Source organism: Heloderma suspectum, chromosome Z, assembly GCF_057233095.1.
Source record: "Heloderma suspectum isolate Gila_16-S chromosome Z, 16-S_ref, whole genome shotgun sequence".
In the NCBI taxonomy this organism is placed as follows: Eukaryota; Metazoa; Chordata; class Lepidosauria; order Squamata; family Helodermatidae; genus Heloderma; species Heloderma suspectum.
The window spans coordinates 4,943,989-4,964,083 of record NC_139476.1 but is presented as its reverse complement, the minus strand read 5'-3'; the positions used below and the strand labels follow the sequence as shown (position 1 = coordinate 4,964,083).

General features: G+C 46.7%; 1 protein-coding gene across 1 annotated transcript; it reads left to right on the top strand.

Annotated features, from left to right (window-relative positions):
* Positions 1-10,985: 10,985 nt before the first annotated feature.
* On the top strand, positions 10,986-19,536 carry LOC146333539 (extracellular calcium-sensing receptor-like). The gene is made up of 5 exons (XM_084826371.1): positions 10,986-11,077; positions 13,149-13,440; positions 17,160-18,020; positions 18,655-18,884; positions 19,425-19,536. Exons 1-5 carry the CDS (start codon positions 10,986-10,988, stop codon positions 19,534-19,536), a joined length of 1,587 nt encoding a protein of 528 aa, XP_084682497.1.
* The last annotated feature ends 559 nt before the right edge of the window (positions 19,537-20,095 follow it).

The following is a 20,095-nucleotide window of genomic DNA, read 5'->3' as shown; positions in this document are numbered from 1 at the left end:
TACCTGCCTTTTCTTTCTGCCCTGCCTCAGTTTCCCCCCCTTCCCCTTCCCCTTCCCCTTCCCTTTCCCTTCCTTCTTCCTCAGCCCCAGTTTCCCTCCTGGTGCCTGCCTTTTCTTTCTGCCCTGCCTCAGTTTCCCCCCTTCCCCTTCCCCTTCCCCTTCCCTTCCCTTCCTTCTTCCTCAGCCTCAGTTTCCCTCCTGGTGCCTGCCTTTTCTTTCTGCCCTGCCTCAGTTTCCCCCCTTCCCCTTCCCCTTCCCTTCCTTCTTCCTCAGCCCCAGTTTCCCTCCTGGTGCCTGCCTTTTCTTTCTGCCCTGCCTCAGTTTCCCCCCCCTTCCCCTTCCCTTTCCCTTTCCCTTCCTTCTTCTTCAGCCTCAGTTTCCCTCCTGGTGCCTGCCTTTTCTTTCTTCCCTGCCTCAGCTTGCTTGCTTGCTTGCTTGCTTTCTTTCTTTCTTTCTTTCTTTCTTTCTTTCTTTCTTTTCTGCCTCAGTTTCCCTCCAGGTGCATGTCTTTTCTTTCATTATTTTTTTCCTCTTCCTCCACCCTCTGTTTCCTTTCTTTTCCAGGTGCCCTTTCTCTCTCTCTCTTTTCATTCCTTCTTCCTCTACCTCAGTTTCCCTCCAGGTGCCTTCCTTCCTTCCATGCCTCAGCTTTCTTGCTTTCTTTCTCTCTCTCCACCCCACTCCTCTGTTTCAATTTATTTCCAGGTGCTCTTTCTTTCTTTCTTTCTTTCTTTCTTTCTTTCTTTCCTTCCTTCCTTCCTTCCTTCCTTCCTTCCTTCCTTCCCTCCCATCCTTCACCCTTTGCCTCATTTTCCCTCTGGGCACCTGCTTTTTCTTTCTTTGCCAGTGCTTCATCCCAAGTCTTTTCTAGGAGTGCAAGTTCACCAGGTCAAGCCCATCCCAGCAGTGGAGCTACCAGATTTAGATCGCCCTCAGCTGCTCCTTTTTGGCATGCCAGCACCATCCTTGAATCTTCCCGTACCCTGTCAGGGTCAAAACATTAGCCTTTAAAGAGAGGGAGAGATTCAGAAAGCACAGTTATTGCTTAAAAAAAATATTTAATAGATTTATATACTGCTGACCATATTTAAAAATATCTCTAAGAGGTTTCCTGTGGGGGAAAACTCCACCTCTTTAATTTCTGCCTGTCAGGGAAATGTTAAAGGCAAATGGGGTGGGTGGGGAAGAGAAGCTGGGGAACTTAAATCTTGTAAATGAATCTATCCCCTGCAAGCTTTCCTTCTCATTATGAAAACATGTAGGGTTGGATCCAGCAGAGCAGACCTGAGCGGTGTGACTCTGTATAGTGTTTTCAGGGAGCTGGAGGGACAGCTATCAGAAAAGGGGGCAGGGAAGTCGACTTCCGCCAGCGTAGTTGATCCAGCGTAAATCTGGATCCAACCCATACAAATGAGAGGAAAACCTCCTGTCTGTTCTTATCCAGTTATCTCCAATATACAGATACGTTAAACTATGAAACTCACTTTCACAAGATGTAATGATGGCCAATAATTTGGATGGCTTTAAAAAGGGATTGGAGAAATTCCTGGAGAAGGCTATCAATGGCTACTGGTCCTGATGGCTACATGCTACCTCCAGTATCAGAGGCAGTATGCCTATATACACCAGTTGCTGGGGAACATGGGTGGGAGGGTGCTGTTGCACTCATGTTTGTGGATTTTGATGGGCCACTGGCTGGCCACTGTGGGAACAGAATGCTGGACTAGATGGACCCTTGGACTGATCCAACACGGCTCTTCTTATGTTCTTTGTTACTTTCTCTCTCACACACACACAGATCAAGCTATCATTCTCAAATCTTTATTTTGGCAACTGGGTATTTCTGACCATGTACAGAGGGCATTGGGTTCTTAAAGCTCCGACAAGTGAGAACACAGTGGAAAATTACATCATCAGATTATAATATCAGAGGCACAGAAACCTGAAACCTGGTACAGCCTGCAGGCATCATTATGACTTCAACATCAAAACAGATGTTTTGCTTCTTCTTCTATTGTGCCTACCCCACCCAAACTGGACTTTTGTAATTCCTTGCCTGAAGAAGAGATCTGGAAGTCTCCAAAGCTTGCACATTTGGGGTGATCTTTGCTTAGTATGCAATGTTAGTCCTAAGTAGAGTAGACCCATTGAAAAGAATGGGACTTAAATTAGTTGTGAGTAACTCAAGTCTCCTTTATTTCAATGGGTCTACTCTACATAGGACTCTGTTATAACTGAGCTGGGTTTTTTTTGGGGGGGAGGGATTTTTGGACCCCTAAGAGTTAAAAAAAAAGTATGTCTGCAAACTTCAAGGTTCCCCCAAGAATGTTGATGCTTTTCTCTTGCTTCTCAGTGGCTCCATTTCTGTCCGCACTCACCACCTGAGTTTGCTGCTAGAGGGATTCAGAAGCCCAATTCATCAGTTATCATCCCAAGTGTAGGGCTAAAGCATGAAGGAGGGAGCAGGACAGTGTGCAGTGAACATGCCTCCATCATCTCCGACCCTAACATTTCGACCTCACCTGATCTTTGCTCTTTCAGCTAAAGTCTGGAGGAGGAGCCCAACGCACATTCAGCTGTATGCATATAAGTTTCTCCGTGCGATGGGAAGCCCTGTACAATCAGGTCTCCCACTTCTGGGCAGGAGAGGTGGGTCCAACGCATGCAGCCTTGTCCCCCCCACCACGTTAGTCCTAAGTTGATGGGTGGACTTATGAATAGAGCTTTCATGTTGCGGCTATGAGCAAGAGCCAGGAAATATTTGATTTGAATCTCTCTGTGGCCATAAACTCAGGCTGGCTTTGGGCTTGATCAGATGATGCTTTCGATCTGTGACCCTTGCCCCGTTGGTGTGACTTTGTGAGCTGTCTGCATGTTGTCCTCATGGCCCTGCAGCCGCCTGTGACAAGAACATCAGAAGAGCCCTGCTGGATGAGACCCAGGGTCCACCTAGTCCAGCATTCTGTTCACACAGTGGCCAACCAGCTGCCCACGGGAAATCCACCAGCAGGATGCAAGTGCAATACCTCCTTCCCACCCATGTTTCTCAGCAACTGGTGTACTGATCTCCCACTAATCACCTTCATGGGATTATCCCAGTGGGTACTAGTATTACGGGAGAGGGAGAAAAATGTTTCCCTATGCACTTTCTCTGCATCAGGCATAATTTTGTACACCATGACTTCCCCCTACTTTGCTGGTGTTTTTTCACAATGAGGAAAATCTGTTAATGTTTTCTGATGTGCCACAGTACCACAAAGAACCACGTTTTGAGTCCTTGTGGCATTTCCGTGGGGGGCGTGGTTGTGACATTTACTGTGATGTTTCTGAATGGGCATCTCTGTGTAGCACAGTTTTGTTCCCCTTTGTGTCATTTTAATTCTGGTTGGTGTAGTACAAACATGCACAGAGGGAGACAGACATGGGAGAAAGGAAATGGTGGCGGGGTGGGGTGGGGTGGGGTGGGGTAAGGAAAAGGTGGCAGGGTGTAGGGATGAAAGGTAGGCATGCAGATGGGACATTGCAATATGTAATGCGGGACAGGAGGAAAACTTCAGCAGTGAGATAGCTACCATGAAATCCTGTGTTTAAAGAAAAAACGGAATACAAGAGCTGTGTCTGCAAGAAGGCTATGATGTAATCAGACCCTTAAACAAAGGGCTGTTTTTTCTGCCCCTATTTCCGACAATAATACTAATCTACTTTACAAGGATGTTGTTATGGACAATCCTGTAGGTAAAGTGCTCTGATGCTGAGCCCTGTTCTTAAAATCAAGTTCTGGAGCCAAGTCCTGGAGGGTCCTGGCTGAAAGCAAAACAGCCTTCCAACGGGGTCACGGCCTTCTGAATGAGCTGCTGGTAAATTTCCTTTCAGCTCCCAGCATCACCACTGCACTGGAAAAATATTTGCAAATGCCACAGAGGAAGCGGAGTGGATTGCTACTCTTTCAGCTTGCTAAATAAAGACCCCGTCAATATTTGGCCACTCGCATCTGAGTCCCCCCAGGAAAAAGCAGGTCACTTGTTTGCACATGTTCTCAACACTACCCATTCACTTCTCCCAAATGGGAATGGAATGTGTCATGTATAAGAGCCCTGGAGAAGGGCCCGCTTTTGTTAGCCATGCTAATATTTGGTGTCACAGGAGGAATTTCATTTGGTGCTGGGGAAGAATATGACAAGAATTTTGCAGCTTGGTGTCTGGAAGAAACCTCTCTTCCATCACAAAAGTGAGTGAGTTAAAGACGTTCCAGCTGCCCTGTACCTATTTACCAAGGATGACCCCTATGGAGCAACTCCCCTATGAGGAAAGGGTACAACATCTGGGATTGTTTAGGTTAGAAAAGAGGCAAGTGAGGGGAGACATGATAGAAGGGTACAAAATTATGAATGGTGTGGAGAAAATTGATGGGGAGACATTTTTCTCCCTCCCTTGAAATACTAGAACCTAATGGGTCTATCCTGTGAAGCTGATTCGTGGGAGACTGAGGACGGATAAAAGGAAGGTCACATAATGAAACTATGGCATTCACTTCCACAAGATACATGGTGATGGCCACCAATTTGGATGGCTTTAAAAGGGGATTGGACAAATTCTTGGAAGAAGATAAAGTTATCAATGGCCACTAATCCTGATGGCTCTGTGCTTCCTCCAGGATCAGAGGCAGCGTGCCTGTGTACACCAGTTGCTGGGGAACATGGGCGGGAAGGAGCTGTTGCACTCATGTCCTGCTTGTGGGTTTCCTGGGGGCAGCTGGTCAGCCCCTGTGTGAACAGAATGCTGGACTGGATGGACCCTTGGTCTGATCAAGCAGGGCTGTTCTGATATTCTTATGATTAAACGGTATGTTTCAAAAAGCAACAACCCCAGAAACTATTACGTTCTGTTTCCCTAAGAGATTTTGCTTGAGATTTTGCATGGGAGGGCTATCACAGAGGAAATCAACACTGCCTGCAGTGGGCAGAAAAGAGCCAGGTGTCATATGGAGTTGGAAGCAGTGCTCAGATCCTTCTTGTGGGAATAGGGGGTGGTTCAAGGGGACAGGAGCGATCCTATTTGGGGGAAGCCTTGATTGGGGTCCTGTTGGGGGCCAGCTGTGCAGTCTTGTGGATCTTCTGTGTGATGTGGCATGGTGGCTTTGGAACCAGATTCTGGGGATCAGTGAAGGCTGTGGCAGCTCCGATTCTGTTGAGGCTGTGAATCCATTCTGGGTTTCAGTCAGAACCAGCCAGTAAAGTCTAAAGGAGCTATCCAAGGTGCTGATCCTATTTAGGGGATAATATTCTTATCTTATATATTTATTATTTATTGACGGTATGTTTATCCCAATCTTTCGGCCCCCCCCCCATTGGCTGCCAGAGTGGCTTACAAAGATTAAGAATGAGACTTAATGTGCCCTCAGGCTGACAACCGAAAAAACGACACAAAAGGAAAAGCAGCTGGGAGGGAGGAGGAAAAAAGCAAAGCTCCGGCACCCGTTCTTAGTTTCAAAGTTCTTGTAGACTGATAACCTAGAAGACATGACACAAAAGGAAAAGTGGCTAGGAGGGAGGAGGAAAAAAGCAAAGCTCAGGCACCCGTTCTTAGTTTCAAAGTTCTTGTAGATTGATAACCTAGAAGACATGACACAAAAGGAAAAGCGGCTGGGAGGGAGGAGGAAAAAAGCAAAGCTCCGGTACCCGTTCTTAGTTTCAAAGTTCTTGTAGATTGATAACCTAGAAGACATGACACAAAAGGAAAAGCGGCTGGGAGGGAGGAGGAAAAAAGCAAAGCTCCGGCACCCGTTCTTAGTTTCAAAGTTCTTGTAGACTGATAACCTAGAAGACATGACACAAAAGGAAAAGTGGCTAGGAGGGAGGAGGAAAAAAGCAAAGCTCAGGCACCCGTTCTTAGTTTCAAAGTTCTTGTAGATTGATAACCTAGAAGACATGACACAAAAGGAAAAGCGGCTGGGAGGGAGGAGGAAAAAAGCAAAGCTCCGGCACCCGTTCTTAGTTTCAAAGTTCTTGTAGATTGATAACCTAGAAGACATGACACAAAAGGAAAAGCGGCTGGGAGGGAGGAGGAAAAAAGCAAAGCTCCGGCACCCGTTCTTAGTTTCAAAGTTCTTGTAGATTGATAACCTAGAAGACATGACACAAAAGGAAAAGCGGCTGGGAGGGAGGAGGAAAAAAGCAAAGCTCAGGCACCTGTTCTTAGTTTCAAAGTTCTTATAGATTGATAACCTAGAAGACATGACACAAAAGGAAAAGCGGCTGGGAGGGAGGAGGAAAAAAGCAAAGCTCAGGCACCCGTTCTTAGTTTCAAAGTTCTTATAGACTGATAACCTAGAAGACATGACAAAAAAGGGAAAGTGGCTGGGAGGGAGGAGGAAAAAAGCAAAGCTCAGGCACCCGTTCTTAGTTTCAGAGTTCTCATAGTTGTTCTTCCTGGCAGGCAAGGCTGAAAACAAGCACCCTGCAGTGGTTCCTTTTCTGGCCAAAAATGGGTCTAGGCTGGTCTCCTGCTTGCCAGGATGGTCTTCCTGGGAGGCAGGGGGTGGAGTGTCCCAGTGGCCCTTGGTTCTCTGGCTGACAGATGAAGCCAGAGTCTGGAGTCCCAGGGAACCATTAGTTGGAGCTGTGCATTCCTTCTGGCAGGGAGGAAAGAAGCTCTCTCTTTCTCTCTCAAGCAAGGGAAGGGAAACAGAAGTGGATTCCTCAAGCCTTGCCCATCTGTCTAGCAAAACCTCAGCCTACCAGAAGATGAGAGATGGCATCTGTTTCACAGGACACCAGGCACAAAGGGAGGCCTCTGGCTGCCCTGTCTTGTTTGCGTAGGTGCTATTTCTCACTTCAAGGTGCCCGGCGAGGTTGTCTCCCAAACAGTGGAGCTTTTCACACCGGAGGGTTTATGGCTTCGAGGGAGCGTCCCTGTAAAGAGCTGGCTCAGACAGGAGAGGCTTTTTGAGGCCAGCTGCTCTTTCTGTGGGATTCCTGACTTAATATAAAAAGCCACCAAGCGACCTGCCAACCCAGGCTAAGAAAAGCTGCACCTGCTGATGTTCTATCCTCTTCTAGCCTCCAGCGAGACTCTGCAGCATCACCTTCAAAGGATTCCCATACACAAGGACTCCCATTTTAAAAATGAACCAAAGGCCTCTGTAAAATGTACAAGAGCTTTTGCTTCTTTTGCGTGTGACTATGCAAGAATTTGGGGTTAGGGTGAGAATGCGCAAGGTGGTTGGACAGAGGATTGTTTTAATTCTTTGGTCACCAAGTTTAGTGCCAGGTCTGGCATTAAATCCCCAGATTTAATGGATTATTACCACACTACTTACTCAACAGCAAGTGATGGTATCATGAAGTAGAATAGAAGTGGGATCTTTTGTTAGTACGGGAGGAGGAGCAAGTATTCAATATTTTATGAAAATATTGATCATGGTCAAAAATTAATGCAAGGAATTGGCAGGAAGTGAATAATTCAGTGGAAAGGACCATCGACAATCAAAATACTTTTAAAAGTGAGCTAAGTCCTGAAATTTTCTCTGTCCTTCAGCATGGACCCACTGAGAGAGATGCTTGGGAAGCCATGTATTCGGGCTGGGGTGTCAAGATTTTTATGTTGTCCTGGGAACTATAGTTAGCCATGTGTAGGTGATCTGTTGCCATGGGAATGCATTGTTAGGCCAACTTCCTGAATGGCTAGGAGATAGCTGAAAAGGGGGGGGGAATCTGCCCCTTCCCCTCCCTTAGCTAATGACAATGAGATCGATGTGTCTGTGTGAATCACATGCAGCTGTATTGAGGCAGACCAGGAACAGGCACACAGAGCTGTGTTTTTGGACTCTGGAAGCTAACTGCATTTTGGGGGGTTCTGGCTGCCCCATTAGAGACCTGCTGTATGAACAGTGGACTTTGCCATCAGAGCATTTAAGCAGTGTCCCTCCATCTATGCTCACCTGTAAATAAATGCCCGTCTCACCACTACACTTCCAGTGATTTCCTTTCAATGGGGACTGAACCTTTCACTGCTTCAAGAAGTGAGCATAATGATACCTTCCTCTATGTGTTTCAAGACTTGTAAAAAAACATCAAATTGCTCATTTGGGTGGGGCAAAGTCTCTTTTTGCTCTGCTCCATTTATTTACTATTATTCCATGAGAATAAGTGATTCCTGCACTGAGCTGGGGGTTGGACTCGATGGCCTTTTAGGCCTCTTCCAACCCTACTATTCTATGATTCTATGAGAAAGCAACACTCAGGGGTTCATCACACGGTGCTTTTATCCTGCTGTTGAGATGGCTCTCCCTCGAACAATTTGTGGGCTCTTTAGAGGACACCATCCAGGGTGTCTCCTGCCATTTCCCCCTGCCTATCTCGTATTTTCCCCAGATGGAAAAAATGTGTTTTTTCCAGCCCACAGGAAAGGAGTGCCATGACCTCCCTGTGAAATTCTCCAATAGTGGGACAAACCGCTGTGTCTGCCGGCTGTGGGCCCTTGTTTTCAGTTGTTGGGAATGTGGTCAGGATGAGATTTGGCAGGCATGAGGGCAAGAATCACCTGCCGATTGCATCTCTCGCCTCTGCGTTTCTCAACTGGAGGGAGAAGAGGGTAAAATGCCTCCCTGCAACAAAGGGAGACACATCTGATCCTCCACCCCACCAAGCTCAGAAGCAACATCCTCTGTTGTTTCAGAGTACCCTATTAAGTTCAATGGGGCGTACTCCCAAGTAAATGTGCAGAGGGTTGCAGACTTACAGGGTTATCTTATGTCTACTCAGAAGTAAATCCCATTGTGTTCAACGGGGTTTACTCCCACACAAGTGTGCCAAGGGTTGCAGATTTACAGCACAATCTTACATTTTATGTCCACTCAGAAGTAAGTCAGAGGTTTCCTGGGGACTGCAAGAAAAGAGTATAGCAGAGGCTAAGCTATTTATTTATTTATTTATTTATTTATTTATTGCATTTATACCCCGCCTTTCTTCCCCTCACAAGGAACCCAAGGCGGCTTACATTATCCTCCTCCTCTCCATTTTATCCTCACAACAACAACCCTGTGAGTTGGGTTGGGCTGAGAGTCTGTGACTGGCCCAAAGTCACCCAGTGAGCTTTCATGGCCGAGTGGGGACTAGAACCCGGATCTCCCAGCTCCCAGTCCAACACTCTTGCCACTATGAAAACAAGGGGAAAAAACCCTCCTTTGCACACATGCCAGGGAGGGAGGGAGGGAGGGAGGCACTCCCTCAATTCACACCCTGTGGCTGCCCTGTAAAGGAGCCCTTCCTAATCCTGCAATGAAACCGAAAGCCAGAAGCTCCAGAAATGATGTGAGTTTTTGCGGGTTTTTTGCTTAATGTAGAAACACCCAAAATCAAGGCAGTGCCTGCCCCATGGAGCTTCCAGTCTACATTTAGAAGAAGAGGAGAACGGCAACAGAGGGAGGGGTTAAGGTGTGTTTAGAGGAGGGGTCTCAAGGAAGAAGTAGCACTCAGAGGGGCTCTGGGAGGTAGCAGAAGGAGAACAAGAGGGAGCAGGAGAATCTCTGATGCGAGCAGAAGACCACTGGTCATCTAAAGGTGGTAGCTATGGATGGACAAAGGTCAGAGATGGATATATTATGGGATATAGAAACAGCAAGATGAGGAACAGGAAAGCTTTGGAGATCCTCATTCTCTGGTTCAGCAGCAACACTGCTGGCAATCTTTCTACACTGTAGAGTTGCCTGCCACTATCCTGACAGACATGGTTAGAAGTGGGTGCACCATCCTGACCGATCTTGCGGGTGCACAAGAATGTGCCCAGAGTCCTCTGTGCTATCCTCAAATGCAAACTGAGGACCCTGTGGAGAAAACCAAGCGCCCAACTAACAGCAACCTGCTTCACACAATGGCGAACCAGATGCCTCTGGGAAGCCCACAAAAGGAAATCAAGGCAATAGCCTCCTCCCAATCATGTTCCCCAGCACGCTGTCTCCGATCCTGGAGGTGGACTATTAGCCATGAATAGCCTGATCCTGCACAAATCCCTGTTGTTAATCCCCATACATGCAGGAACTCTTTTTGATGGGAAGCCAGGCAGGAACTGCCTCTACCATGCCTCAAAGCAGCGATGACAGCAGCAACAGCATCTCAGTCGAATGGCCAAGTGTATTTAAGTGTCCTGCACAAGTGGAGAATCATATAATCATATAATCATAGATTAGTAGGGTTGGGAGGGGCCTACAAGGCCATCGAGTCCAACCCCCTGCTCAGTGCAGGAATACAAGTCAGAGCATCCCTGACAGGTGGCTGTCCAGCCTCATCTTGAAGGCCTCCAGTGTGGGAGAGCCCACCACCTCCCCAGGTAATTGGTCCATTGTCGTATTGCTCTGACAGTCAGGAAGTTTTTCCTGATGTTCTGCTGGAATGTGGCTTCCTGTAACTTAAGCCCATTATTCTGTGTCCTGCACTCTGGGAGGATCGAGAAGAGATCCTGGCCTTCCTCTCTGGGACAACCTTCCAAGGACTTGAAGAGCACTATCATATCTCCCCTCAGTCTTCTCTTCTCAAGGCTAAACATGCCCAGTTCTTTCAGTCTCTCCTCACAGGGCTTTGTTTCCAGTCCCCTGATCATCTTCGTTGCCCTCCTCTGAACCCTCTCCAGCTTGTCTGCATCCTTCTTAAAATGTGGTGCCCAGAACTGGACACAGTACTCCAGATGAGGCCTAACCAGTGCTGAGTAGAGGGGAACTAGCACTTCCCGTACTGAATGAATGGCACAGCCTGTGAGCATTGGCACTGGGTGGGATTAATGAGGGGGTGCCATTTTTCATTTCTCGCATCACGAAGACCTGATCCCTGGGCAGGACGTGTGCGCATCAAGGCTGGAGCCCAGGTGGATCTCCTGGGACAGAAGTAGAATTTAGTGTGTGAACTTGGGGTGGGTGTGTGCTCATGAAGATGTAGGAAGTTTCTTCATATTGAGCCTCATATTGAGCATTAAGGAGGATGTAGACAATCGGAATGGGTTCAGAGAAGATGTCCAGGAGTGTGGAAATAAAGTCCTACAAGGAAAGTTTGAAGGAACTGGGTATATTGAATGTGGAGAAGACAAAGTAAGTGGAGGGAAGACCACATGTTAGACTTCTGCAAATCCCGGAAGGTTTGTCAAATAGAAGAGGGCAAATACATGTTCTCTGCTGCCCTAGAAGGCAAAAGACTAGATTTAAGGGGCTTATGTTACCAGAGGAGTGATTTCAGCTGAATATCAGGAGCAATCATGGGAGCACTTTGCCAATAGGCCCAATGACCTAGAGAGCTGGGGTAGTGTGGCTTCCCATCATTGGAGCTCCTTAAGCAGAGCCTGGACAGCCATCTGCCAGAGATGTTGTAGTTGCAAGACTTCCCACATTCATCACAGGGGTGGACTAGATGACCTTCCTTTCTTCAAACTCTGACATCCTTGTGTCCTGTGTGTTCACAAGCCAAACCAAGTGGTCCAGGTGCTTCCTAGGAAACATGTTTTCCTCCTGTCGAGATGCTAAGGGAGAGTCTGGCGCTAATGGGATTATTTATCTCCCTTGGAATTACAAGTAATTTTTAAAAGAAAAGAGCAGTAATTCTTGCTGAATCCCTGTGGATTTCCAGAGGCCACCTTTCCAGACCATAACAAAGAGATTCAGGACAAAAACATGTATGCCAGATGCTGTAAATACACCCTGGTCCCTTCAGACTTGGGCTAAGGAGATGCCTGAAAGCTTAAGCTTCAGAGCTGATGCCCCAGATGGAAACTGTGCAACAGGTTCTACTGGGTCTCATGCGAAGCTCCTTCTGCCTGCTCAGTTGGGTTGCTGTTCTAGGAAGGATGCTCTCCTTGCGTTGCGGATGATCTGGCTGCTGGCATCATTTTGGCCCCTCCTTCAATCCCTCCAGATGCCGCTGAGGCCCAATTGCCTCTTGGCCAGACCTTTCCTGATCCAGGAAGATTATTACAGGCCGGGAGATCTCATTGTTGGCGGTAATTTGCCTCTCTCCCTCGCTTTAGTCGCAATGCTACCCTTACAAGAACCCCCCATGAACTGGGACTCTTTTTCTCAGTGAGTGTTTCTTGGTTGTTTTGTTTCAGGGGACTGTCCTGGAGTAAATAGAGATGTAAGAGCAGCCAACCAGATGCCCAGTAGGAAGCCCACAAAAAGGAGATGAGTTCAATAGCAACCTCTTGCTATTGCTCAGGCTCCCCCGTATACTGCCTCTGGTACGGGAGGAAATATATAGCCATTGTGACTAGGAGCCATTCGTAGCCTTACGCTCCACGAATTTGTCTGATCCCCATTTAAAGCCTCAAGGGTGGCCGTGGACTCTCCTTTACCAGGGTGATAAAGCAGGGGCTGGACTCCTGTCTGTCAGGGACACCGTCCTAGCAAGACTTCCGCCCTGAATCTTGGGCATTGGACTAGATGATCTCCACGGACTCTTCAGACTTTATGATCTTACATCTAGCGGAGGCAGGTTCCACACACCTTTGCACTGTGTGAAGAAGGACTTCCATTTGTCTGTCCTGAGAATCCTAGCAATCTCCGCTACTTGGGCATCATTGTAAATATGTTTCCTGTGGAGGGGTAGCACAACTGCCAGGAATCTTTATACATCCCACACCTGGCACCCCAGATGTGTTTTGGGCTACAAGTTACATCATCTCCATAGTACTTGCATTTTCATTATAGCCAAGTAACCATTCCTTACCAAGTTTCCCTTCTCCAGCATCCCACCCAGCACAGTGTCCCCTGTTGTCTGCCCAGCCAGGCCCCTCTCATTTCGGAGCAAGTGTTTGTATGAGCATGTCTTAGGTGGCACATCCTACTGTAAGGCTGCAATCCTGCACAAAATAAGCAGAATTCCCCAACCTTCCTCCAGACTACAACTCCCAGCATCCCCCTGCCAGCATGGCCAATGGTCAGGAATGCTGGGAGTTGTAGTCCAAGACTCCTAGAGGACACCAGATTGGGAAGGCTGTTCCGAAGTGTTTAGTCTCAATGCAATGTGGGGTAAAGGAGGGTGTTGGATAAGATGGACTTCATCACCATTGACTATTTTGCCATTCCTTCAGGATCCCACCCCCCTTGAATCCTTCATTGTGCACCCTTAGCACAAAAAATTGGGACATGCCCATCAGTTATCTCATTACAGACCCATTCCCAAGAACTACCAGCATATCCTGGCCCTGGCGTTTGCCATCAAGGAGATGAACAAGGATCTGGGACTCCTGCCCAATGTCACGCTGGGCTTCCGCATCTATCAAGGTACCCACTATGCAAGTATGGCCCAAGACGTGAGCCTGTCTCTGCTCTCCACCCGGGGCAGAATGTTTCCCAACTATAAATGTGACAGGTGGGAGACTCTGCTGGCTGTGATTGGGGGTCTCGACTTCAAAATATCAAGCCAGATGGCATCTCTCTTGGGCAACTTCAAGATTCCGCAGGTAGGACAGGTATGTGTGGGGGAGGATGGGTTGCAGAACTCACAAATAGGCACTCTTTGTTGTTGTTGTTCAGTCGTTCAGTCGTGTCCGACTCTTCATGACCCCATGGACCATAGCATGCCAGGCCTTCCTGTCCTGCGCTCTCTCCCGGAGCGTGCTCAAGTTCATATTCATTGCATCCGTGATGCTATCTAGCCATCTCATACTCTGCCGTCCCCTTCTCCTTTGGCCTTCAGTCTTTCCCAGCATCAGGGTCTTTTCCAGGGAGTTTTCTCTTCGCATTAGGTGGCCAAAATATTGGAGCTTCAGCTTCATTATCTGTCCTTCCAATGAGCACTCAGGGTTGATTTCCTTTAGGATGGACTGATTTGACCTCCTTGCAGTCCAGGGGACTCGTAAGAGTCTTCTCCAGCACCACAGTTCGAAAGCATCAATTATTCGGCGCTCAGCCTTCCTTGTAGTCCAGCTCTCACAGCCATACATTACTACTGGGAAAACCATAGCTTTGATTAGACGGACCTTTGTCGGCAAGGTGATGTCTCTGCTTCTTACTATGCTGTCTAGGTGTGCCATAGCTTTCCTCCCAAGGAGCAAGCGTCTTTTAATTTCATGGCTACAGTCACCGTCTGCGGTGATCTTGGAGCCCAAGAAAGTAAAATCTGTCACTGCTTCCATTTCTTCCCCTTCTATATGCCAGGAAGTGATGGGGCCAGATGCCATGATCTTCGTTTTTTTAATGTTGAGTTTCAAACCAGCTTTTGCACTCTCCTCTTTCACCCTCAACAAGAGGCTCTTTAGATCCTCTTCGCTTTCTGCCATTAGGGTGGTATCATCTGCATATCGGAGGTTGTTGATAATTCTCCCAGCAATCTTAATTCCGACCTCTGATTCATCCAACCCGGCATTTCTCATGATGTACTCTGCATATAAGTTAAATAAGCAGGGTGACAATATGCAGCCTTGTCGTACTCCTTTCCCAATTTTGAACCACTCGGTTGTTCCATGTCTGGTTCTTACTGTTGCTTCTTGACCCTCGTACAGGTTTCTCAGGAGACAGGTAAGGTGTTCTGGTACTCCCATCACTTTAAGAATTTGCCACAGTTTGTTGTGATCCACACAATCAAAGGCTTTAGTGTAGTCAATGAAGCAGAAATAGACGTTTTTCTGGAATTCTCTTGCTTTCTCCATGATGCAGCGAATGTTGGCGATTTGATCTCTAGTTCCTCTGCCTCTTCTAAATCCAGCTTGTACTTCCGGTAGTTCTCGGTTCGCATACTGCTGAAGCCTAGCTTGTAGGATTTTGAGCATCACCTTGCTGGCATGTGAAATGAGCGCAATGGTGCAGTAGTTTGAACACTCTTTGGCGTTGCCCTTCTTTGGAATTGGAATGTAAACTGACCTTTTCCAGTCTTGTGACCACTGTTGAGTGTTCCAGATTTGTTGGCATATTGAATGCAGCACTTTAACAGCATCATCTTTTAGGATTTTAAATAGCTCGGCTGGAATACTGTCATCTCCGCTAGCTTTGTTGTTACTAATGCTTCCTAAGGCCCACTTGACTTCACTCTCGAGGATGTCTGGCTCAAGTTCAGTGAGCGCACTATCATGGCTATCAGGGACATTCAGATCTTTCCTGTATAGTTCTTCTGTGTATTCTTGCCACCTCTTCTTAATCTCATCTGCTTCTGTTAGGTCCCTGCCTTCTTTGTCCTTTATCATGCCCGTCTTTGCACAAAACGTTCCCTTGAGATCTCCAGTTTTCTTGAAGAGATCTCTAGTCTTTCCCATTCTGTTGTTTTCCTCGATTTCTTTGCATTGTTCATTTAAGAAGGCCTTCTTGTCTCTCCTTGCTATTCTCTGGAACTCTGCATTCAGTTGGGTATATCTTCCCCTTTTTCCCTTGCTTTTCGCTTCCCTTCTTTCGTGAGCTACTTGTAAAGCCTCATCAGACAGCCACTTGGCTTTCTTGCATTTCTTTTTCTTTGGGATGGATTTCGTTGCTGCCTCCTGAACAATGTTACGGACCTCCGTCCATAGTTCCTCAGGCATTCTGTCTATCAGGTCTAATCCCTGAAATCTATTCCTCACCTCCACTGTATATTCATCAGGGATATGATTTAGGTCATACCTGAACGGTTTAGTGGTTTTCCCGACGTTCTTCAATTTAAGCCAAAATTTTGCAAGAAGCAGCTCATGATCTGAGCCACAGTCAGCTCCAGGTCTTGTTTTGTATGGAGCTTCTCCATCTTTGGCTGCAAAGGACATAATCAATCTGATTTCGATATTGACCATCTGGTGACGTCCATGTGTAGAGTCACCTCTTGTGCTGTTGGAAAAGAGTGTTTGCTGTGATCAGCATGTTCTCTTGGCAAAACTCTATTAGCCTTTGTCCTGCTTCATTTTGTACACCAAGGCCATGCCTGCCTGTTATCCCGGTGATTTCTTGACTTCCTACTTTAGCATTCCAATCCCCTATGATGAAGAGGACATCTTTTTTTGGTGTTAGTTCTAGAAGGTGTTGTAGGTCTTCATAGAACCTATCAACCTCAGCTTCTTCGGCCTCAGTGGTTGGGGCATAGACTTGAATTACTGTGATGTTGAATGGTTTGCCTTGGATTCGTACTGAGATCATTCTATCATTTTTAAGATTGTACCCCAGTACTGCTTTTCCCACCCTTTTGTTGACTATGAGTGCTACTCCATTTCTTCTAAGGGATTCTTGGCCACAATAGTAGATATGATGGTCACCTGAATTAAATTCGCCCATTCCTGTCCATTTTAGTTCGCTGATTCCCAAGATGTCGATGTTCAATCTTGCCATCTCATGTTTGACCACCTCCAGCTTACCTTGATTCATTGATCTGACATTCCAGGTTCCTAAACAATATTGTTCTTTACAGCATCGGATTTTCTTTTCACCACCAGACACATCCACAGCTGAGTGTCCTTTCGGCTTTGGCCCAGCCGCTTCACTCTTTCTGGCGCTACTTGGAAATACCCTCTGCTCTTCCCCAGTAGCATATTGGACACCTTCCGACCTGAGGGGCTCATCTTCCGGCGTCATCTCTTTTAGCCTTGTGATACGTTCCATGGGGTTTTCTTGGCAAGAATACTGGAGTGGGTTGCCATTTCCTTCTCCAGTGGACCACATTTTGTCAGAACTCTCTGCCATGACCTGTCCGTCTTGGGTGGCCCTGCACGGCATAGCTTATGGCTTCACTGAGTTACGCAAGCCCCTTCGCCACAACAAGGCAGTGATCCATGAAGGGGAAATAGGCACTCTACTTGGACTTAAATTAAATTAAATTAAATTAAACCTCTCTGTTTTGTTGTCTCTCACTTTTAAGTTATTTTCACACACAAGTTTATTGCATCTTCTTTCTGCATCAATTCACAAAGTTTGTTTGCTTTTTTAAACCCAGAATTTTTCTTTCCAGTTTGCATATTGATTTGGTAAGTGTGAATCTGGTCAGTTCTTACCAAAATGAAAACCAAACTAGATTTTCCCCCAGTCCCTGCTTAAAGCTAAGGGGGCAAGCATTGCCTGGACAGACATCACAAGGGATGCTAGATTATACATACAATGCAGTAAGGTTACAGCCTGTGCCTTACATATAGAGAGGATATAATGCTGCTGCTATTGAACTTCTTTTCACCTTTGCCAATGCAAAGAACATTTATCTGTCTGTCTGTGTTTGCATCTACCTCTGCTCATTCAGCTAGGTTACCAGTCCTTCGATGACTTCATCCTGAGTGACGCAACCCATTTCCCTGCCTTCTACCAGATCGATCCAAAGTATCACACGCAAAACATGGGCTTAGTCCGGCTACTCCTGTATTTCCAATGGAACTGGGTTGGGATCATTGCCCTGGCAAAAGAGAGAGGTGAAAATCTCATCCCAACTCTGAAAGCCATCCTGGCTGAAAATGACATCTGTGTCCAATTTGGAAAAACAATCTTGTACCGAATTTCAATATTCAGTGAGCTGACAAGCAATCAAATAGATCTCATTTTGACCATTTTGGAGAGTGACGCCCATGTGGTGATTGTCTCTGGGGATGCCAGTGCCATGCAAAGTGTGATCATGTCCCTGTCTTTGTATGAAGAGCAGATGAACATTTCATCCGGGAAGGTCTGGATCCTGACAACTCAGTGGGAGTTTGCCGCTATTGGATACCACTACGACTGGGGGAAACTCAAATCCTTCCATGGTGCTTTGTCCTTCACAGTCCACACAAGCAACGTGCCAGGATTCAAACGTTACATTTGGGCTTTAGATCCGTACCAGCCACAGGGAGACGTCTCTCTCCCAGACTGGTGGGAAGTGGCATTTGCCTGTGAGCTCCTGAAGCCAGGTCTCTCCTCCCCAGATAGTGGAGGAGTCTGTACAGGAGCGGAGAAGCTGGAGACCCTGCCAGCTTCTGTGTTTGAAGATGGCATGACCGGCTACAGCTACAGCGTCTACAACGCTGCCTATTCAGTGGCACATGCATTACATGCCATGTACACATCTGGACTGAAACGTGCAGTGATGTTGGACAGAAAGAGGCCATTTCATTTGAATGTGAAGCCCTGGCAGGTTACGTTCACCCTCAGATCCACCTCTCTCTGTGACATATCATTTGTTAATTCAATTTCTTTTACTTATATCTGCTTTGGGCAGTATTAGAATTCATGATCTGGTGTATGCTCCCTAACGGCTTCTCCTTTTCTCACAATCCACCCACTCTTTACACTAGTTCTCCATTTTCTAGAAAAGTTTACTGATTAGCTCTCCACTGGCTGCCCGTTTATTTCAACAAGGGGGTTCCTTGTCTATATTCACCATCCTGGACCGCATGAGTGTTGGTCCCCAGCTACTGTTGGGATGCTTCCGGACAGACAGCTCCGAGCACTAGTAATCAGAAGGAATTGTGCAGCTGTTCTGTCTTTCCCTCCATAACGGATTTTGTCTGATAAGGAAAATGGTGGCAGAAGCAGTGGGAAAATATGGGAGGGTGAGAAATGGAAGATGTTGACATCTGCACCATGACTGGTGCTGGGTGATTGCATGGTTCAAGCTTATCTGGAAGCACCTTCAGTTGTCACACTTCAGAACGTACAGAACCGGTCTCCTTCGGCTCCATGACAGACATACAGGAGAATTCCTGTTTCCACGGAGTGGCGATATTTCAAGTTCCACTTCTTTCTTTCCCCACATCCTTTCATTTCAGGTCCATGCCTCTTTGAGGAACATCCGTTTCAATAATAGCGCTGAGGATGAAATCTCCTTTGTAGAGAACGGGATGAAATTTGCTGGATTTGACATCCTAAACTGGGTCACCTTCTCAAATAACTCAGTGGCTCGAAGGAAAGTCGGGTGGATGGATCCAGCGGCTCCTGTAGGGGAAGCGTTCAGGATAAACCCAGATGCCATTGTGTGGGCTAATCAGGTGGGGACGAGGTACAGATCCCAGGCTTAAGGTTGAATGGGACAAAGGAAGCTTCCAGATGAGGCTTTCCTGTGGAAAAGCCCCTGCTTCCCTTACGGAACTTCAGGGAGGGGGGTCCAGTTTTTTCGGTTCATTTTATTTGCAACACAACATTAACAGCATCAGACGAAAAAAAGAGGAAAAATGTGTGTGTGTGTGTGTGTGTGTGTGTGAATGATATCATGAAACATATACGGAAAAGAGAGATAAAACACAAGGAGGTGGGGGAAAGGATTAATATTTCCATTTCAAATACATATGCTATGATACATAGGCCATAGATTTAAAGAAGCATCCAGATGACTTTTACAGTTGTAGGAGATATGCTCAAATGTAGCATGAGCAGTAAGATGTTTGGTTAACGGAGTGATCGGTGTTAAATCAAATCTTGGAGGACAAGTCTCTTTGCAGCTGAACTGGCTCTGAGTATACACTGTTGCTGTCACTCTGTTCATCCCCACATCACGGGGATGTCACTTAAAAGACCATGGACATCTGCTATTCTCACACAGTTTTCGAGAACAAACTGTGTACGAGCACAAGCAAAAAGAAGCCACTGCAGGACATGCCCACATCATATGCCGCAATGAGGCATCGTCCCCCGCTAGCACGTGGCAGAGCTAACCAGCTTCTTAGCAAGCCTCGGGGATGTCCAGTACACACAAAACATTCAGGTCTTTGGAATGAATCTCCATTTTAAATCTACAGAAATACTACAAATGCAAGCCAAGGTCACCTTCCATGGATTAAACTGTACAGAGCACTCCAGTTCCATATTCCATTCATCTCTGACCTGAACATCTGTTCTACTACATTCTAAAAGACTTCCATAGACAGTCACTGCAGGCTCAGCTTTTTGTAAGGAGCCAATGAATTCCTCCAACGAGTGTAGAAAGCACTAATGCACTTATTGCTGATGGGTTTTGTATAGACTCCAATAAAAGTGGAAGCTGAATATACAGCCATCTGCTATTAGGTGATAACTAAGATCTAATCTGCAATATAAATAACTGGGGTCCAGTTTGTGAAAATGGTAGGAATTCATCAAACAGGGGGGTCCAGTTTGTGACATCTTCCATTTGTAATGTTTCCCCATTGCTTCTTCAGTCTTCCCACCACTAAGGGTGCATCCAGACTGATGGTTCTTAGCGCTGCCGATTTAGAGAGCTTAGGCAGGCTTTCC

Excerpts from the sequence above, each read along its gene's own strand:
- LOC146333539 (XM_084826371.1), top strand. The coding sequence starts at position 10,986 with ATGGGTTCAGAGAAGATGTCCAGGAGTGTGGAAATAAAGTCCTACAAG. Across the intron at positions 11,078-13,148 it reads TTGAATGTGGAGAAGACAAA|ACCCATTCCCAAGAACTACC; the intron begins GTAAGTGGAGGG and ends ATCTCATTACAG. Across the intron at positions 18,021-18,654 it reads TGAATGTGAAGCCCTGGCAG|GTCCATGCCTCTTTGAGGAA; the intron begins GTTACGTTCACC and ends CTTTCATTTCAG.